General features: G+C 33.9%; 1 protein-coding gene across 7 annotated transcripts in view; it reads right to left on the reverse strand.

The window, feature by feature from the left end:
* The window catches only part of CD2AP (CD2 associated protein), a 179,822-nt gene that overhangs the window by 123,585 nt on the left and 37,717 nt on the right, over positions 1–18,520 (reverse strand). For all 7 annotated transcript variants that reach the window (XR_004233679.1, XM_031964742.1, XM_031964744.1 and 4 more), the window contains exon 2: positions 17,522–17,682. Coding sequence is in view for 6 of the 7 variants with exons in the window: in XM_031964742.1 (XP_031820602.1) it covers positions 17,522–17,682 (161 nt within the window). In the remaining variant the exon portion in view is untranslated. The remainder of the gene's footprint in view (positions 1–17,521; positions 17,683–18,520) is intronic.

Raw genomic sequence — 18,520 nt, forward strand, 5'->3', positions numbered from 1 at the left:
TAAAATTATATTATAGAGCAGCAGTTACCAAAACTATTTGGTATTGGCTAAGGAACAGATTAGTTGATCAGTGGAATAGATTAGGTTCAAGGGACAAAATAGTCAACAAATATAGCAACCTAGTCTTTGACAAACCCAAAGATCCCAGCTTTTTGGATAAGAACTTACTGTCTGATAAAAATTGCTGGGAAAATTGGAAACTAATATGGCAGAAACAAGGCATTGATCCATACTTAACGCCGTACACCAAGATAAGGTCAAAATGGGTTCATGACCTAGGCATAAAGAATGAAATTATTAATAAATTAGAGGAACATAGGATAGTTTATGACCAAAGCAGAACTAGAGATCATTACTGATAACAAAATAGAAAATTTTGATTATACCAAACTGAAAAGTTTTCGTACAAACAAAACTAATGCAGACAAGATTAGAAGGGAAGCAATAAACTGGGAAAATATTTTTACAGTCAAAGGTTCTGATAAAGGCCTCATTTCCAAAATATATAGAGAATTAACTCTAATTTATAAAAAATCAAGCCATTCTCCAATTGAAAAATGGTCAAAGGATATGAACAGACAACTCTCAGATGAAGAAATTGAAACAATTTCTAGTCATATGAAAAGATGCTCCAAGTCATTATTAATCAGAGAAATGCAAATTAAGACAACTCTAAGATACCACTACACACCTGTCAGATTGGCTAAGATGACAGGAAAAATAATGATGATTGTTGGAGGGGATGCAGGAAAACTGGGACATTGATGCATTGTTGGTGGAGTTGTGAACGAATCCAACCATTTTGGAGAGTAGTTTGGAACTATGTTCAAAAAGTTATCAAACTGTGCATACCCTTTGATCCATCAGTGTTACTACTGGGATTATATCCCAAAGAGATCATAAAGAAGGGAAAGGGACCTGTATGTGCACGAATGTTTGTGGCAGCCCTTTTTGTAGTGGCTAGAGACTGGAAACTGAATGGATGTCCATCAGTTGGAGAATGGCTGAATAAATTGTGGTATATGAAAATTATTTAATATTACTGTTCTGTAAGAAATGACCAACAGGATGATTTCAGAAAGGCCTGGAGAGACTTACACGAACTGATGCTGAGTGAAATGAGCAGGACCAGGAGATCATTATATACTTCAACAACAATACTAGATGATGACCAGTTCCTGATGGATCAGGCCATCCTCAGCAACGAGATCAACCAAATCATTTCTAATGGAGCAGTAATGAACTGAACTAGCTTATGCCCAGAAAAAGAACTCTGGGAGATGACTAAAACCATTACATTAAATTCCTAATCCCTATATTTATGCACATGCATTTTTGATTTCCTTCACAAGCTAATTGCACAATAATTCAGAGTCTGATTCTTTTTGTACAGCAAAATAATGTTTTGGTCATGTATACTTATTGTGTATCTAAGTTATATTTTAATATATTTAACATCTACTGGTCATCCTGCCATCTAGGGAGGGGGGGGGGGTAAAGAGGTGAAAAATTGGAACAAGAGGTTTGGCAATTGTTAATGCTGTAAAGTTACCCATGTATATATCCTGTAAATAAAAGGCTATTAAATAAAAATTAAAAAAAAAAACAAAAACAAAAACAAAGAAATAATCCACAACTTTAGCAAAGTTGCTGGTTATAAATAAACCCACATAAGTCATCAGCATTCTTATATATCACTAACAAAATCCAACAGTCAGAGTTACAAAGAGAAATTCCATTTAAAGTAACTACTGATAATATAAAATATTTAGGAATCTATCTGCCAAGGGAAAATCAGAAACTCATGAGCAAAACTACAAAACACTTTCTACACAAATTAAGTCTGATCTAACCAACTGAAAATATTAAATGCTCTTGGATTGGCAAGAGCAAATATAATAAAGATGACAATACTACCTAAACTAATCTATTTATTTAGCGCTATACCAATCAGACTTCCCAAAAACTATTTTGATGACCTAGAAAAAGTAACAACAACGTTTATATGGAAAAACAAAAGGTCAAGAATTTCAAGGGAATTAATGAAAAAAAAAAAAAAATCGAATGAAGGTGGCCTAGCTGTACCAGATCTAAAATCATATTATAAGGCAGTGGTTACTAAAACCATCTGGTATTGGCTAAGAAAGAGACTAGTTGATCAATGGAATAGGTTAGGTTCAAAGGACAAACAGCCAATAACTTTAATTATCTAGTGTTTGAAAACCCAAAGACCCCAGTTTTGGGATAAGAATGCATTATTTGGCAAAAATTGCTGGAAAAATTGGAAATTAGTATGGACAGAAACTAGGCATTGACCCACACTTAATCACCTGATTACTAAGATAAGGTCAAAATGGGTTCCATGATCTAGGCATAAAGAATGAGATCATAAATAAATTGGAAGAGCATAGGATAGTTTACCTCTCAGACCTGTGGAAGAGGAAGGAATTTATGACCAAAGAAGAACTAGAGATCACTATTGACTACAAAATAGAAAATTTTGATTATATTAAACTGAAAAGTTTTTGTACAAACAAAACTAATGCAGGCAAGATTAGAAGGGAAACAATAAACTGGGAAAACATTTTTACAGTCAAAGGTGCTGATAAAGGACTCATTTCCAAAATATATAGAGAATTGACTCTAATTTATAAGAAATCAAGCCATTCTCCAACTGATAAATGGTCAAAGGATATGAACAGACAATTTTCAGATGATGAAGTTGAAACTATTACCACTCATATGAAAGAGTGTTCCAAATCACTATTGATCAGAGAAATGCAAATTAAGACAACTCTGAGATACCACTATACACCTGTCAGATTGGCCAGAATGACAGGGAAAGATAACGCGGAATATTGGAGGGGACGTGGGAAAACAGGGACACTGATACATTGTTGGTGGAATTGTGAACACATCCAGCCATTCTAGAAAGCAATTTGGAACTATGCCCAAAAAGTTATCAAACTGTGCATACTCTTTGATCCAGCAGTGTTTCTACTGGGCTTATACCCCAAAGAGATACTAAAGAAGGGAAAGGGACCTGTATGTGCCAAAATGTTTGTGGCAGCCCTGTTTGTAGTGGCCAGAAGCTGGAAAATGAATGGATGCCCATCAATTGGAGAATGGTTGAGTAAATTGTGGTATATGAATGTTATAGAATATTATTGTTCTGTAAGAAATGACCAGCAGGACGAATACAGAGAAGATTGGCGAGACTTACATGAACTGATGCTGAGCAAAATGAGAAGAACCAGGAGATCATTATATATCTCAATAATGATACTGTATGAGGATGTATTCTGATGGAAGTGGATTTCTTCAACAAAGAGAAGATCTAACTTAGTTTCAATTGATCAAGGATGGACAGAAGCAGCTACACCCAAAGAAAGAACACTAGGAAATGTAAACTGCTTGCATTTTTGGTCTTCTTCCCAGATTATTTATACCTTCTAAATCCTATTCTCCCTGAGCAACAAGAGAACTGTTCAGTTCTGCACACATATATTGTATCCAAGATCTACTGTAACCTGTTTAACATGTATAGATAGGACTGCTTTCCATCTGGGGAAGAGGGTGGAGGGAGGGAGGGGAAAAATCGGAACAGAAGTGAGTGTAAGGGATAATGTTGTAAAAAATTACCCTGGCATGGGTTCTGTCAATAAAAAGTTATTAAAAAAAAAACAAAACAAAACAAAAAAATGCCTCTCCCCATCTCCAGGGCGTCTTCCCCCATTATGTCATCCCCATCTCCAGTGGCTCACCCCCACCCTATCAGAGTCCCATTCCCACTTTCAGCATCCGGACTCTGCCCCTGCCTTGGGCCTTGTGTCTGAGCCACTTGTATATATGTCATTGAGAACTCAGATAGTTTGCTGAATTCTTGGAGACCATAGTCTCATTCAGCATTGGGACCAAACCATGAATCCATTTGGTTCCAGCAAATCACTCCCTTTCAAATAAATTATTAAATACTCTCTAATCTCTATCTTGCCTCAGTTTTTCCGGCATTACAACATAAGCAAACAAACATCATGCTATAAATACCATGTAACACTCAACAGGTGTAAACAGGAGACAAAGAGGATGGAGATAAACAAAACAGATTCTTATAATGGAGGAGCAATAAGAAGGAAATGTAAACATATTTAAATTGAAGGCCAATCTAGAAGGAAAAGTAAAAATATTGTTTAAAAAAAAAAAAAACACATGACCTCCAACCAAGCAGCATAGTGATCTCAAAGAGGATGCAGAGGGGTAAAAGGATCATAGGCTTCTCAAAAAAACAGAGCAAGTTAAAAACCAGTAAACAGTTGCACAAAATTTAATACCAACACAATGGTTAACAATTTCAATACAAACATCAAATCTGTAATCAATCAAGGAAAAAAGTTTCAAATATAGAGGATAGGGAATGCAAATAATGTAATACTGGAGAAACTGAGGCAAGATAGAGATTAGAGAACAATTTAATAACTTATTAAATGGGAGAGATTTACTGGGAACAAATGGATCCATGGTTTGGTCCCAGAGCTAAATGAGATTATAGTCTCCAAGAATCCAGCAAACAATTTGAGTTCTCAATGACATATATACACACATGGCTCAGACTCAGGGAGTGGACTCAGGTGGAGGCAGAGTCAGGGTGCTGAGAGCAGGAATGGGACTCTGACAATCTGGTTCTGACAGGGTGAGGGGAGGAATGGGGGGAGGAACCCCAGAGATGGGGAGAGGCATCTTGATAAAATGGTATCTGATATTCCAATAGCTTGGGATGGAGAGCCATTCTGATATTCTAAAACATAAGATCTTTTATCCTTATCAAATATTCTGATAAAGAGGGAGGGAAGGAGGTTTTGCAGGACTGAGTTTTGAGCTGAAGCAGAGACACTGAGTAAGGAACTGAAGACAATAGTGTTCCAAAGAGCACAGTTCAAGACACAATCCAAAATTACTCTGCAAACCTGAGCCAAATCATCAATGACAATAAAAAAAATTTTTAATAAAGATATTCAAATAAAAGAATCATTTGAAATAATTTTATAGTAATACAAAGTAAATAAATACAACCAAAAAAAGTACAAATAACAAATTACATGTTCTCTAGGATCTATTAAAGATGGAAGGAGGGAAAAAAAGATACTGGTAAGGCTCTATAAAAGAGTAAATAAGAACCACCCCCCAAAAAGCAATAGTTAAAAAGAAATTAACAAGTAATTTTCGAAGAAAATTACCCAAATTATTTCAAATCCAAACCACAGATCATTTTTTAAAAATCCTAAGTTTCTAACATTCAGAGAAATGAAAACTAATGCACTTTAAAATTCCATCTCAAGCTCATCAAAACTGGCAAATCAGGAAAATCATAAATGCTGGAAGCACTCAAAAACTGCCATACCTAATACACTTTTGGTAGATCTGTGAAGTGATACATCCATTGTGGAAAACAATTTTGAACTAGAACCAAAAAGTCATTAAACTGTTTGTTTCACAGTCTTTGACCCAGTAATACCACTGCTAAGAAGTTTATCTTCAAAGAGAACTTAAAAAAACAAATGCACCAAAATAGAAAAAAGACTCATAGAGCCAAAAACATTTTGGCAAATCCTGTTGTAATACTGTACTAACTTAAGTAGTAGTAGCAGTCATCATCATCATCATCATCATTGTAATCATAATATTCAACAGTAGTAAGTAATCATAATAATAACAATAATATATTTATGTAGCACATGCTATATGCCTGCCAGACACTGTGCTAAGTGCTTTACAAATATTACCTCATTTGATCCTTACAACAACATTGGGAGGTAGAAATTATTATTATTACCTCCTATTTTCAGTTGAAGAAACTGAGGCAAAGTGATTTTTCCAGAGTTACCCAGCTAGTATCTGAGGCTACGTCTGAATTCAGATCTTCCTGACTATATAGGCCAGCATCCTATCTACTAAAACATCTAGCTTTTCATGGTAGTAAAAACAAAAAAGAAAAAAACAAAACAAAACAGGAAATTAGGGGGAACATCTCTATTGAGGAATAGCTAAATGAGTTATGATATAAAAATGTAATGGGATATTTTTGTATCACAAGAAATAACAAAATGAACTATTTCAGAGGAATCTAGGAAAACCTCTATAAAATAATGCAAAATAAACTGAATAGAAACAGAAGAATAATTTATAGTATAACTATTACATAGAATAACAAACTCAAGTCTTTTTTTTTTGGAGGGGGGAAGGGAGAAGAGGAGCAAGCAGGGGACAACCAAGGTTAAGTGATTTGCCCAGAGTTCACATAGGTAGCAAGTATCAAGTTGTCTGAGAACCATTTGAACTTAGGTCCTCCTGACTTCAGGGCCAGTATTCTGTACCATGTAGTTGTCCCAACTTAAAAAAATCTTAAGAACTCTGATCATGCAGTAATAAACCATCAATTACAGAGGACCAAATGTGGTACCTATAAAAAGTCCTTAGTATGCCTATGCATACTAATTTGCCTATGCAAATTCTTATTCTCTCCCATGCCAAACCTTCAATGAAGCATTCTACCTACTTGCTGACAAGAGATTAGATTCAAAATGTAATCTGAGACATACATTTTCAGACAAGGCCAAAAGGTTCACCTATTGGTTATGAGAGAATTTTCCTTTTATTTTGTTGTTACTGTTTGTGTGGGATATAGAAGACCTTATCCAAAATGACTACTCAGAGATCACTCAAAATAGAAAGCAGAAAGCTCATTTATTATACCTCCAGAGGGTGAGCAGTTCTATCACGAGATAAGGGAAAGAGAAAGCTAGTGGTAGGAAAGCTAAAGAAGTAGTAAAGATACACAGCTTTTATAAAACAGATTACATCACAAGTAAGAGAACATTAAGAAGGGGGAGGGGGGGGGAAGGCATCTAATTGGTTGTTGCTATCCGGAGAGATTGGAATGGAAGGTTTCTGTATCCCCGAAATCGCCTGATTTCTAGGAAACAGAAAATCAGGCCTTCAGGCTTCAGATATAGCTGGCCAAGGCTCAAGTACATATAGGCCTGCACATATTATACAGGTGATAGGGAAAACACAGAAATAATGAAAATAAAATACAGAAAAAGAATTCACATATTCCTTTAAGTTCTTCATCTTATCTCTTTATTCCACAGATGTTTAGTAAGGGAAAGGGAAAATAAAGTATTTGTTCAATTAAAAATAATTTATTAAATAAAATGAAATAATAAGAAATTTGATAAGAGAATAATGCTTCCTAGCTTTACAGTAACAGATAAGGAAGGCTTCCAAGAGGAGATTGTATTTGACCTGTATGAACAAAGGCACTAAGATAAATTAAAGCAGAAATAGAAGGGGAATAATAACTGGGATATGTAACTTGAAAAGGGAATTTATGAGAGGAAAGGTGGAGTTAAATTGTGGATGGAGGGTCTTTCCTGCAAGAGATAAGGCATTCAAAACTTTTACCTAGCAAGCAGTTAGATGAAGGCAAATAGTATGACTACAGTCTTTAGTTACTGAATCACTTACTTCACTAAATCTGCAGCAAGCCTGGGAAACTGCTGAAAAATATATGTATGAAAATATAAGACCTATTATTAACAAAGTATAATATTAATGATGTTTATCTTGGGAGGGCAAGTTGTCCCACTCAATAATCCTAGACTTACCTACTGCCAAGTGATATCTCTATCCCCAAAGAGCCATCATATTCTTTTTATCTTTTCTGTCTGTCTTCTGTTTCTCTCTCTTCCTTACTCTCCCCTTCTTTCCCTCCTTTCTCTCTGTCTCACTTTTCCTTTGTCAAAACAAACTTTCAAGAAAAGCATCTGAGACAGAGTAATGCAAGGTGTCTAATATAGTGACATAAATAGCATGAAATGATTGAGAAAAAAGGTCAAAGACAAATTCTTAATAATAATGAGTGGTAATCTAAGGACTCTGTATTTTACAATATGGGCAAAAGTGAGCCATTGATTGGGAGGCAAGGAATAAATATGATCAAAATCAAGGATTACAAAAATAGTTTGGCCGATGAGTCAAGTAAACCTTTTATGGCTCTTAAGTCCCTTTCTTTTTCCACTTAAAAAAAAAAAAAAATGCTTTTTTTCCCTCAATATTTTTTCCCTTGGGTATTGTGAATATTTCTCTAGGCCTAAGAAGTAAAATCCTCCAATTAAGCACCTCTAATTTCAAACTTTCCTGTTTCAGTTAATGAATTCAAAAAAATTCCTTCTTCTGAGCTGTATAAAACTTTGGTATAAAAAAAGAAAACCAATAAAAAAATATTCCAAATTTCTGGTAGTAGAACATTTCCATATTACATTAGAAAAATCCTTTCAGAAAAGACCATAATATATCAGTAAAAGTGCTGAATTATATTAAGTCTAAAGAGCCTGGTAAAATCCCAGTTATACCACACAACCTGGTTAATCCTGGAAAACTCAATTAACTATTCTCAAAGCCTTGTTTTTCTTTTCTGTAAAATTTAGAAGTTGAATTAAATGACCTCCAAGGTCCCTTTAAAATCTAAAGTAAATATCCCATTATTCTCTAGATTCGTCCTTGCATCACAATTCATTTAATACTTCTCATTTGCAAAGCCATGTTAACTCTTTATATTATAGGTTATTTAAATTTGAGTCAGGTCCTTCTTTCCCATACTTCAAACAAGATAATAAATTCATTAAGGCAGGAACAATGTTTTATTAATCTTTGTATTTCCTCTATATCTAGTATAGTTATGACCACACATATCAGCCTCTTCTTAATTTTACTAAATCTAAAGCATTTATGACGTTAGGTGAGGTGTTTCAAGCCAGTTCCAATGGTCTTGTGATGTAAAGATCATCTGTACCCAGAAAGGATATATAGAGGGGACTGAATGTGGATCCAATATTTTCACCTTTTTTTATTGTTGTTTGCTTACATTTTATTTATTTTCTCATTTTTTTTCCTTTTTGACCTGATTTTTCTTGTGCATCATGATAATTATGGAAACATGTATAGAAGAATTGCAAATGTTTAACAAGTATTGGATTATGTATGGATTATTTGCCATCTAAAGGAGGAGAGGTTGGGGAGGAAGGGAAGAAAAAAAATTGGGGGACACAAGGTTTTGCGAGGGTGAATGATGAAAATTATTTTTACCTATATTTTGAAAATAAAAACTGTAATCAAAAAAATAAAATAAAATGATTGTTAGACTAGATAATATCTAAGATCTAGGACAATTCTAAAGGTTTATATATCCTTATCAAATGTCTTTCTTCACCTGAATTCTTGCTAAGTTCAACTCTACATCTAAAAAGTAAAGCTCTAATGAAACTTTTATTTATAATCATTTTTGACAGAGTTTTAGTCTACTTTTAAAAATATTTAAACATGCAAATATAGAGGGGGCGCCTAGGTGGAGCAGTGGATAGAGCACCAGACCTGAAGTCAGGAGGACCAGAGTTCAAATCTGATCTCAGACACTTAACACTTCCTAGCTGTGTGACCCTGGGCAAGTCACTTAACCCCCAATTGCCTCAGCAAAAAAAAAAAACAAAAAAAAACACACAAATAGAACATCAAAAATACTTCCCCAAAGTGATTATAATTATAAATCTGGGGGGGAGGGGGAGTTAGAGAGAGAGAAGGGGCAGGGAGGGAGAGAGGCAGAGAGGGAGAGGAAAGGGAGATGGGAAAGGATGCATTTATTAAGGGCCTTCTATAGTTCAGGCAGTATCCTAAACACTTTATAAACACTGTCTCAACGTGCCACCTAACTGTCAAATGAATTTAGGGATAAAAGAAAAAATCTGATTAAGAGGTTAAAAGAACAAATAAGCAAAACCATGGTTCAGGCTAAAGGAAGTCAGAAACAAAATGGTTAAGCAGACCAAACAGAGTTAATTTTTCTTCCATAACTCCACCAAACTGATTTAGAAAACACACAAAACTGAATCCTGACTGAGAAATTTAAGAACGGGGGGGTGGGGCGGAGAACTCAGAGAAATCACAGTGAATCATTTTTCCAATTCAAGTCAGCATAGTAATATAAACAGAGAGGTGTGTGGGCACTGTGGATGAGGTATAGCCAGTAATAATCACGTGGAGCAATCCATCACAGGAAAAGGCTGTACATCAGGAAAAAAAAAAAAAAAAAAAAAAAAAACACATATCCAAGCAAAGAAGGATCTAAATTTGTACAGTGTGCAGGAATATATATATAATGATAAATGCTGCTTAAGTTCCCAGTCACAGATCACAGATCCTGGATAGAAAGAGGAGAGAATCCTATACTTAGAGTTGGCATTCAGAGTTATAGATCATCACAAGTCCTAAAACAAGAAATATAACAAGGATCAAGCCCAGAAACAATCAGTAGCTGTGTGACACAGGTTCCTTATAAGAAAAATGGGATCTCATTCACATCTAAATTCCAGCCCAGTCTGAAATCTAATGAAGAATCACAAGGGGTCAAGAATTCTAACCTAAACTTCTTTGCTCTAAATAAACAGAACTTTTTGAAGGCAAGAATTGATGAGAGCAGCAGCAATCTACAGACAAAATGCAGAGTTGAGACCAGAAAGCCAGAAATCAAATTTTGCCCTGAATTAAACCAAGTTAGGAGCGCTAATATCTTGGCAAGTCTCTATTCTAAGCTAACCCTGAGATCTTGGAATAAAACAGCATGCAATGATACCTCAAGAAAGCATCAATAAAACCAGACCAAGCATTTCCTCCAGTATAGAATACAGCCCTAACAAAGTCTAGAAGTAGCCTGAGAGAAGCAAACAAATAAATTATGGTGACAGGAACCCTTAAGATACAGATCCATGCCATGATGATGATGATAATAAGTCATAATAATCAGATAATAATAGTTGTAATAAACTAATAATAATAATATAATCACAATAATACCGAAGTACTTTATTGCAAGGAACCAAGTATATATTTCTCATTCTTATCCTGACACAAGAAGTTTCACTATTTTCAATTTCTGTTGTATCAGGTGCAGGGGGTGGAAATGCATGGACTGTTAGCCCCTGAGAATTTTCCCCATTCAAGGTGAAATCTACCCTATGAGGTGCCTGACTGGTGAAGCTTCCTGCTCCTTATTGTGGTTTACAAATTGAAGTAATTTCAAGGTCCATTAAATAATGATTCATCTTTAAAAAAAAAAAAAAAAAAAGAGATAGATCCATAAGAAAATTACTCCAATATAACTATAAAGTCTCAGAAGAACATAAGGAGCATAATTTTAAATTAGAATTCCTATAAGAGAGGGTTTAATAAAGAATTTTAAACTATTTTATTTTTAATAAATAAAAGTACTGGAGGAAAAGAATGAAAAATAGCCTGAAATGAGAGGTACAAGACCTTACTCAAGTTACAAACTCCCTGAAAATTAGAACAGACCAAAAAAGAAAGCAATGACTTCATGAGATAATAAAGAATGTTAAAAAATATATACAAAGTCAAAAGACTCAAAAGAGTATTAAGAAATATGAGGTATTTTATAGCAAAAACAACTGACCTAGAAAATCAAGGAGAAATAAAGAAGCATTGGAATTCTTGAAAGCAAAACCCAAAAAAGAGTCTAGACACATTTTAAGAAATCTAAGCACTAAAGCCCCAAGGAGCTAAGTAGTACCAGTTCAAAAGTAGCAGTAGTAGTTGTCAAAGATTATCCAAGAACAAGGCCTTGATCAGACTGATTTTATTCTACAAGAGAACTAAAATAATACAAGAAAGAATATACTATAAGGTAGCATACTTTTGGTGCTATTATACCTTCAAAAGAAATATCTCTTTTCTAAAAGCTTTAAAAAAAAAAATTCCTAACATTAAATTTTCCCTCCATACCACTATCACAACTTAAAACTAATATTTTTCTCTTTTTTTCTCATCTTAAACTGAGAAGTTAACAGTAAATCAAACAGGAGAAAAAATAGGGTAGAATAAAAGTAGGAACTAAAACAAAAAGATCAAGAAAATAAACTGATGGAAATACTGATTACCTATCTGATCCAATTTCTTTAGCATTATAGTTTCTGCTATTGGGCAGACAACTTAGAAGCAGCATAAAATTGCTCCAATTTGGTTAGAAAAGTAATTTTTTTAATAAGTACTTTCAAGCGACAGGAATATTAGATCTAGAAACTCTAGCAATAATATTAATTTTAGACATTCTAGTAAATCATTAAGAGAAGGAAAAGAAAGGAATTGGGCAAAGAAAAGGAAAAAAAAATCTCTATTTCTGGATGACATGATGGTTTAATTTACTCAGGAAAAAAAATGCCGAATTTATCAAAGCACACTCATCTAAATATACATAATTACAAAATATTTCTTAAAAAAAATAAATAACTGAAAGAATATTCAATGATCATTACACAATCATGTCACAGTATAATGAAAATAACTATGTCAAGTTATAAACTCAGTCATATATCAATCTATAGGGATACTTTACAAAGGTAGACAAAATTGTAAAATTACAAGGAATAACAGATATACTAAGGAAATAAAGTAAAAAGTAGGAATCAAGGAAGAATAATACTTCCAGACTTCAAACAATATAAAAAGAAATAATCATCAAAAGCTTTTGGTATTGATTAAAAAATAGAAAAAGATAAATGAAACATCCTAGATAAGGACAAAGTGGAAATTAAATAGAACATATTAACTCCTCCCCAGCTCACCAAATTTTTTTTTTTTTACTTAGAAAACTCCTTGTTTAACAAGAATTACTGGGAAAACTAGAAAGTCCTTTGACAGAAATAGGCTTTAATTAACATATATACCATTTTTTAGCTCCTTTTTATATGTTGTTATCTTCATTGGAGTACAAGAACTTTTTGAAAGCAGAATTCTTTCTTCTTTTTCTTTGCATTTGTATTCCTAATGATTAGCACAGAATATCTCACAAAGCAAGCACTTTTAATAAATTCCCTTCCTTCCCCACCCTCCAGGAAAAAGAAGCAGATAAAGATACAAAGTAGGGGAAGTACTTTCTATCAAATTGATAATTATCTGATATTCAAAATATACAGACAATAGAAATATATTTGATCAAAATATATTCTCTGATATATAAGTATTCAAAGGAAATGAGCAAATATTTCCCAAACTGCTATTAATTTTAGTTAATTAACTTTTGCTACTATTAATAATCATAAGAATGTTCCAAATCACTCAAGAGAAACTCCTATTCCCTGGCTATCCAAAGCCCCATGTGGTGAATTCTCTCCTTTAACAACTGCCTTCTGGCTCTCCTGGCTTCTTTCAAGTCTCAGCGAAAATCCCCAAGTTTTGCTGCAAGCAGCTTTTCCCAAGTCTCCCTTAATGTTAGTGCCTTTCCCTCCAAGATTACTTTAAATTCATCCTATTCTACAGTTTGTTTATATATGGCACAACATAGCATAGTATGGTATGGTTTACATGATCTCTTCGCTATTCACTTAAAATTGTTGGGAGCTATTTCTTTCTTTTTTGTTATCACAGTGCTTGGTATGTAGAATAAGCCCTTAATAAATGCTTGTTGGCTTGACTTGAATGAATAGCTAAATAAATTGTGATGAATTTATGTGAGAAGTAAGGTTTCTACAGATACTGTCACAATACTATGAAGGGAGGGGTGAAGTTATCTTGTTAAGATATCTCCATATGAGTCAAGAACTGGCTGAACAACAAAGTTCCTAAATAAAGGTGCCCAGGCTTAAATTAGCCCAAACTGACTAGAGCAATAATAGGACACACAAGCCTTTTGACATATGGAATAGGCAAATAAAGGGGATCGTAAATTCAACCAATTGTAATTTCTGTGACCAAGTGTAATTCTGACATTTAATCCAACCAATCCAAACCTTGAAGGGAAAGGTAATGAAGGGAGAAGAAAACTAACAGTATATAGCTTGCTTCTGGTTCTATTTGTGAGTCCTCCTTGAGAGTACCCCAGCTTCTTTTAAGAACTGAATAAAGAATTCCTCTTTCATTCTAAAAGAGCATTGGTTATAACACTACTCCTGGGAAAGCAGTGGGCAGCAGCAGCAACTTTTGGGCTTATTCCCGGATCCTGCTAAGTTCCAGGAAGACTTTTGATAACAAGAATTAATGAATAGAGATTTATATGAACTGACAGAAAGTGAAGCAAGCAGAACCAAAAAACCCAAATATACAATTTGTTGTTGCTGTTTTGTCCTTTCAGACATGTCAAACTTTTCAAATTTTCTTGCAAAAGATATTGGAGTGACTTGCAACTTCCTTCTCCAGCTCATTTTACAAATGAAAAAACTTGCCAGGGTTACACAAGTACTAAATGTTTGAGACTTGATTTGAACTCAGATCCTCCCAAGTCCAGCTTAAAGGCCTGGTTGAACTGGCTGTCTATATAATGTTAATGTAAATTTTAAAAAGCATCAGCAACAAGGAAATTATCAAAATTGAATGCTGCAAAATTAACCAACTTAGACCCCAACAAAGTGATATGAGAAGACCCCTTCCCCTTCTTCATCTCCTTTGCAGACTGAAGAACCAGGTGTGGAACATAACATTTAATGTTAGCTTACCTTTTTTTCTTATTTTTAAAAAATTAGTATGAGAGGAAGAAGGGAAGGGAAATGAATAATATATATAGGGGACCTTAAAAAATAAAAGGACAGCAATAAAAAATTATTTTTAAAAAATTAGGAAAAAAAGATAGAAAGGCTTTATAAGTCCCTGGAGCAATGAGAGATGTTCAAGAACAAAATTCTGAACACAAAGAGAGAAACAACTCCATTGAGAAAGAAAAATAGGTCTTCTCTGAAGAGATTAATACACAAGTAACTCACCAACCAACTTAGATTTAACAAATAAATATACAGGAAATGGAAGGAAAATCATGTAAAAGAAAATGTTCTGTAAAAAGAGTGAGATGAAAGCTGAAATTCAGAAGACACAATCTGGTAAGGAACAATAAACAGGTCATCTACATAAAGAAGATAACTGAATCCATGGGGAACTAATAGGATCACTGGAAGGATAGGGACAAATAATCTCAAGGCAAAGTTTAGGGAAGGGAAAGAATTATATGTATATTATATATGATGATCCAGAAAAAGAAAAAAGAAAAATTAAAGTTTCTGAACCTGATGGGGACCCGTAAGTAGAAACTAGTACCTCAAAAAATATAGCTATCTTGGGGAAACTTGACGATTTTATCTTAATAGAGAAGGAAAAGATAAGCAGGACACACATCCTTGGTTTGGAAATGAGAGATTTTCAGAAGTTCACAAAAACTTACAGTACTATCATATTATACAAATTGTACTACAGAAATCTAAGAGACAGAAAAAGGTAAATTCTCACAAGCACAAACATTACAAATAACTCAAATCAGAAAAAGAGGGACCTGGGGATTTCCAGTTCAAACAGTATCATGGAATGTCAGGGAAGAAAACAGCTCTTGTACACACAGAACAGCAATGTTCAAAAAAAGGCACCAGGATCAATTAACAAACAAGAAATACAAAGAGAAATATAAATATCTTCCTTTATATAAAGAAATGCGCAGAAAGATGGGGGAAGCCACAAATGTTGGAAAATGATTTATGCACAGACTAGAAGTCTACCACCAGAAAAACAAGACTTGGTACCAACAGCCCAAAAAAAGAGAAAAAATCTTGGAATATGATATTCCAAAAGACAAAAAGTAAAAGCCTTGAAACCATGCTACCTAAGGATTCAATCCAAGGGAACTAGAAGATATCTACTCTGGAAATGAGAAGGGTTATTATGTGAAAGAATTAAGAGCTTGTCCTAATTGGCTCTATCAGACAGAGTTAGATCCACCAAAAGGAAGTTGCAGGGGCATATTTGAGAATGATATAACAAAAGTCATCCCAACAATTAATTATAGTTGTATAAAAGTATATGTGTGTCTTCAGTCTCTCCTCTCTCTTTCTCTCCTCTCTCTCTCTCTCTCTTTCTCTCTCTCTCTCTCTTTCCCCTTCCTTCCCTCCCTCCCCCTCAAGGAGATAAAATAAGATTTTACTTTTCTACACTCAAGTATTCTTAGTTCCTAGAAGCTCCTAGAAGACAAGGATCTTATCTGTAGTCTTCAAAAGCTGAGCATGATTCAGCAACTTATTTGATGGAATTGATTTGCTGCTACTAAAACTTCTCGTCTTTTACTTCTTGAACTACTAAGCAACTCCAATTTTAGGTGCCTCCGACTTTAGATATTAACTTAGGTAATGTTAAAATAAAAACAAAGATATCATGAAATGAATATGATTTAGTTGACTTCCTTGGCTAAGATAGGAAACAAAACATCTAACAGATCAACAAAATGTAATATAGTTCCCCAATTCTTTTTTTTTTTTTTTGCATGAAGCACATTCCCATTCTAAATATTAATATATTTGAAAAGAATACTGCAAAACATATTGATACAAAAACATATTGTCATAGCTTAAAATTTGAATCTCAGATTAAAAAGTTCCTACTCTTGGAAAGAAGAAAACAAGCATTTATTAAGCATTTACTATTTGTCAGGCACTGTTCTAATCACTTCACAATTTCCTCACTAAATTCTCCCAAAAATCCTTATTTTGCATCCTAAACATTCACAAGTGACCCATTTAATAATCAATTCAAAGTGGTGCTATAGAAAAATCACGGTGCTAGAAGTCAGAAATACTCAAGTTCAAATGTGACCTTGAAATAGAAGTATACATACTGTGTGTGTGTGTGTGTGTGTGTGTGTACACAAAAAAACTTGTCAATTGGTGGCCTTCTTGCAGTGCTGGATGGGGAGGTAGACACACATTTTGCAATGTAGGGATGGATAATAGCACCTAAAATCCAAGGGTTATTTTGAGGATTAAATGAAGTAACATTTGTAAGTGACTTAGCACAGTGCCTGGAACATATTAGGTATCAGAATTAATATTACATGATTGTTATAAAAATTAAATGAAATATAAAATATCCTGCAAAACATAGCTATGTAAATATTAATAATCATTAAAGTATAACTGTGACATATAAAGTATAAATATGACATATAGAGGGCAAAGAAAATATTTGTCATATATTATTCTTTATAAAGTAAAAAGTACATAGCAGAGAACAAAAAAAAAAACCCTAAAAGAAGCAAAGGAAGAAATGGATAGTCATGAATACAATGTCTTTTATTAATATATATGCTTTCTAGAAATGGAAATTTATTGTTACATATTTTGAATCCTCCCTGATGTTCTGATGGGTACATGGCAGTATTTTTTTTTCCTATTTTGTTTTTTCTTATTTTGCATTTAATTTTTAAATAAACACATACTTTAAAAAAAAAGAAAAGAAAGACATCATAGTAGATGTACAAAACACTACTAATACTATCCATCACAAGACAAAAATTCAGCTAAGTAAATAACTTACTTTGAAGTGATTTCACCTGTATTTTAAAAGATAATACCATAGAATTCTTTTTAGTAAATTAATAAAAAGCTCGAAATTTGCAAAAAATATGGAAAAAAGTTATAGAAGTACTTACCTTAACAAAATTATCAGGAAACATCCCCCTTCTTCCATTTAGTTCTCCTTCTAACCATCCTTCCTCTTCTAGTTTTTTCACATTTCTGATGACATCTCCAATACGAATGGTCAGTTCATCATCATGTACTGCGTCATAGTCATACTCCACAATATAGTCAACTGAAAGGAAAAAAGCAAATTAATTATAATCAGTCATGATTTATAAAATAATCACAATACATAATGGGCTAGATGAAATTACTACTTGACCACTAAAAAAAACCATTTAGTTCAATCATCTAAAATTAGCAAATCCAACAAAAAGATCCTTTTGGGGAAATCTCTAGTCTCTAAGCTTTAATTTTTTTTCTATTAAGAGAAAAATAAGTTTATAGGCTTTTATTATTTTATAATTGGCATGTGTATTTGGGGGAGAAAAGAGGGAATAAATCTTTAAGGTTCATTAACTTTGCTATGCAATTTTTTTTAGACTATTTTAATTTTCTTATAATTTACTATAAAGGGAAAGATTCTAAGTAACTGGCAGTATAGATCAGAAAATTCAAGAGTTCCAGATTTCCCCCACAAACAAAATAAAACTGCTTGCTCCTTAGCATGATCTCAGATGAGGGAAAAACCAAGTCTCTGGGCAGAAGAGGAATATCCTCCTGGGACAGCCCTAAAAGATCCAAAAAAAGACCCTAAGACCAAGATTTAACCCATGTGAAGTGTAAACTCCTCCAGGGTAGATCTGCAGGAAAAAAAAAAGCAGGGAGATCTGGGATCAGCTGGGTTGGGAAGGTAACCTGAGCCACAGAACTTTCACCTCTCCCTGACAGCAAGGGTAGTCAGACGTCAGGAAGAACTCTGCTGATTAGGAACACCAGGCTGAGCAGTTCTACAGAAACTGACAAGGAACTACCATATGGGAGAGTGCAGAAGCAGTGAGGCAGGGACTCTGGGGACGCTTTACAAGAGGGTAGAGGTGGTAGTTTGGGACTCCAGATCAGAGGGAAGA

This window comes from Sarcophilus harrisii, chromosome 4, assembly GCF_902635505.1.
Source record: "Sarcophilus harrisii chromosome 4, mSarHar1.11, whole genome shotgun sequence".
Classification (NCBI taxonomy): Eukaryota; Metazoa; Chordata; class Mammalia; order Dasyuromorphia; family Dasyuridae; genus Sarcophilus; species Sarcophilus harrisii.